The 1,676-nt window shown below is 39.8% G+C and overlaps 1 protein-coding gene across 1 annotated transcript in view; it reads right to left on the bottom strand.

Annotated features, from left to right (window-relative positions):
- Nucleotides 1-443: 443 nt before the first annotated feature.
- The window catches only part of LOC106528551 (metalloproteinase inhibitor 2), a gene marked incomplete in the record, with an annotated part of 22,741 nt that continues 21,508 nt past the window's right edge, over nucleotides 444-1,676 (bottom strand). Inside the window, 1 exon segment of the mRNA XM_014023747.1 lies at nucleotides 444-1,130. Within this exon segment, the coding sequence (XP_013879201.1) occupies nucleotides 913-1,130 (218 nt within the window).

Below are 1,676 nucleotides of genomic sequence, written 5' to 3'. Positions count from 1 at the left end.
GTGTGTGTGTGTGTGTGTGTGTGTGTGTGTGTTTTGACTGAGAAGTAATCACAAGTAGATAATCTGAGGTAAAGAGGTGTAATGACAGCAAGGGAGCACAAGAGGGAGGTATGTCCAAAAACACAAAAACACACATTCTCACAGTAGGGATGCACGAAAAAAAATCATACATCAGAATTGTGGTTCTCATTTACAAAGATTCAGAACTGATTTAAAAATGTCCCAAAATCAATTTTTATAAATGAAACAAAGCAAATCTAAAGGCTGTCAGCCTCCATTTTGTAACTACGGATGTCCTGACGTCATCCTGCAGCTGCTTCTGGAGCATATGAACGAGCAGAACGCACCAAAACAAAGATGAAACTACAAAACTGGAAGAAAGAGCGATTCAACCGGCCCTGTCTTCATTAAATGTTAAGATTTGGGCTCATGTTGTTTTTATTGAATGCGTCTGAGTTTGACCTGAGCGAGGTGTGCAAGGGTTGCAAAATGAAGACGAAGCGCTTTGCGAACACAACAAATGGGCTCACATTATCAGTTTTGAATGAAAAATAGATTTGGAATCGAATCGTGGCCCCAAAAATCAGAATCGAATTGAATCGTGAGAAAGTAAATGATTCCCACCCCTACCATCTGGTTACACGCCTCGCATTGATACAACACGATCAAACTATAAAACAGTTTTTATATTTGTAGATCATTTCAGTAAAGAGATGGATCTTAATTTTCAGCCACAGTTGCTGTCAAGGTTCTGAATAGCTGGGTTTCAGTCACGTGGTTTCGAAGGCGGCGCGATCTCCACCGGAGGGCATGAAGTGAAATATCTATGGAGGAAAGTATTGTAGAGAGTCTGTATTGTACGAATTTAAATCCTATTTCAAGACGGATAACAGCAATTGGTTCACAATTACGTCAGACATAATGAGGATGACGATGAGGAGGACAGAACTTCAGATGGCATCTCTTCGGCTTTTTTCTTTTTCCTCCTCCACCCAAACTTCGCTCTCTCCTGGCACTGCATCTTGACGTCAGCTCTCCTATTAGGTTCAGCTCGTTGTCACTCAAGTCGTTCCATGGCTTTTTGAAGTTACACATAAAGTTGTGTGCCACCCCATTAGAGTCCACTTGGCCTACAGTTACAGAATGAGGAAGCAGTGATGACTTGAAGGTAAAGCAGAGATGAAATTAGTGAATTGTTGTGCATTTAATTTTAAAAAAATTCTACCTGAAAGAAGATAATCTTGTCCAATGGCATTGTTCATGAAGGCTCTACACGGCCCAAAAGTGTAGATTGCATTAATATAAGGGCCTCTGAACACCTGGGAGGAGAAACACACACAAATACTGAAAAACAAATCACATTTTGTTGATGAACTTAAACAGATTATTTTAACTTGTACCTTAAAAGGGAAGATGTTATATTTGGTACTACTCATAGTGCCACTGCCAACCTCCTCACTTCCTGTGATTGATGCCCGGATGACTACAAAACACAAACCTCACATTAACAGAATATATACTGTAGGTTTAACATGTTAGAGATGACAGAAACATGTTGCTGAATCTTGAATCTCAAAGGCCTGTGTGTCAGGAAGACAGAGGGAACATTAGAGTTTCATTAGCTGCAACCACTTCCTAGTGCTTAAATGTTACCACTACGTTATTAATTTTTTTTT

Source organism: Austrofundulus limnaeus, unplaced genomic scaffold (genome assembly GCF_001266775.1).
Source record: "Austrofundulus limnaeus strain Quisiro unplaced genomic scaffold, Austrofundulus_limnaeus-1.0 Scaffold389, whole genome shotgun sequence".
In the NCBI taxonomy this organism is placed as follows: Eukaryota; Metazoa; Chordata; class Actinopteri; order Cyprinodontiformes; family Rivulidae; genus Austrofundulus; species Austrofundulus limnaeus.
This window is presented reverse-complemented; position numbering and strand designations above follow the sequence as displayed.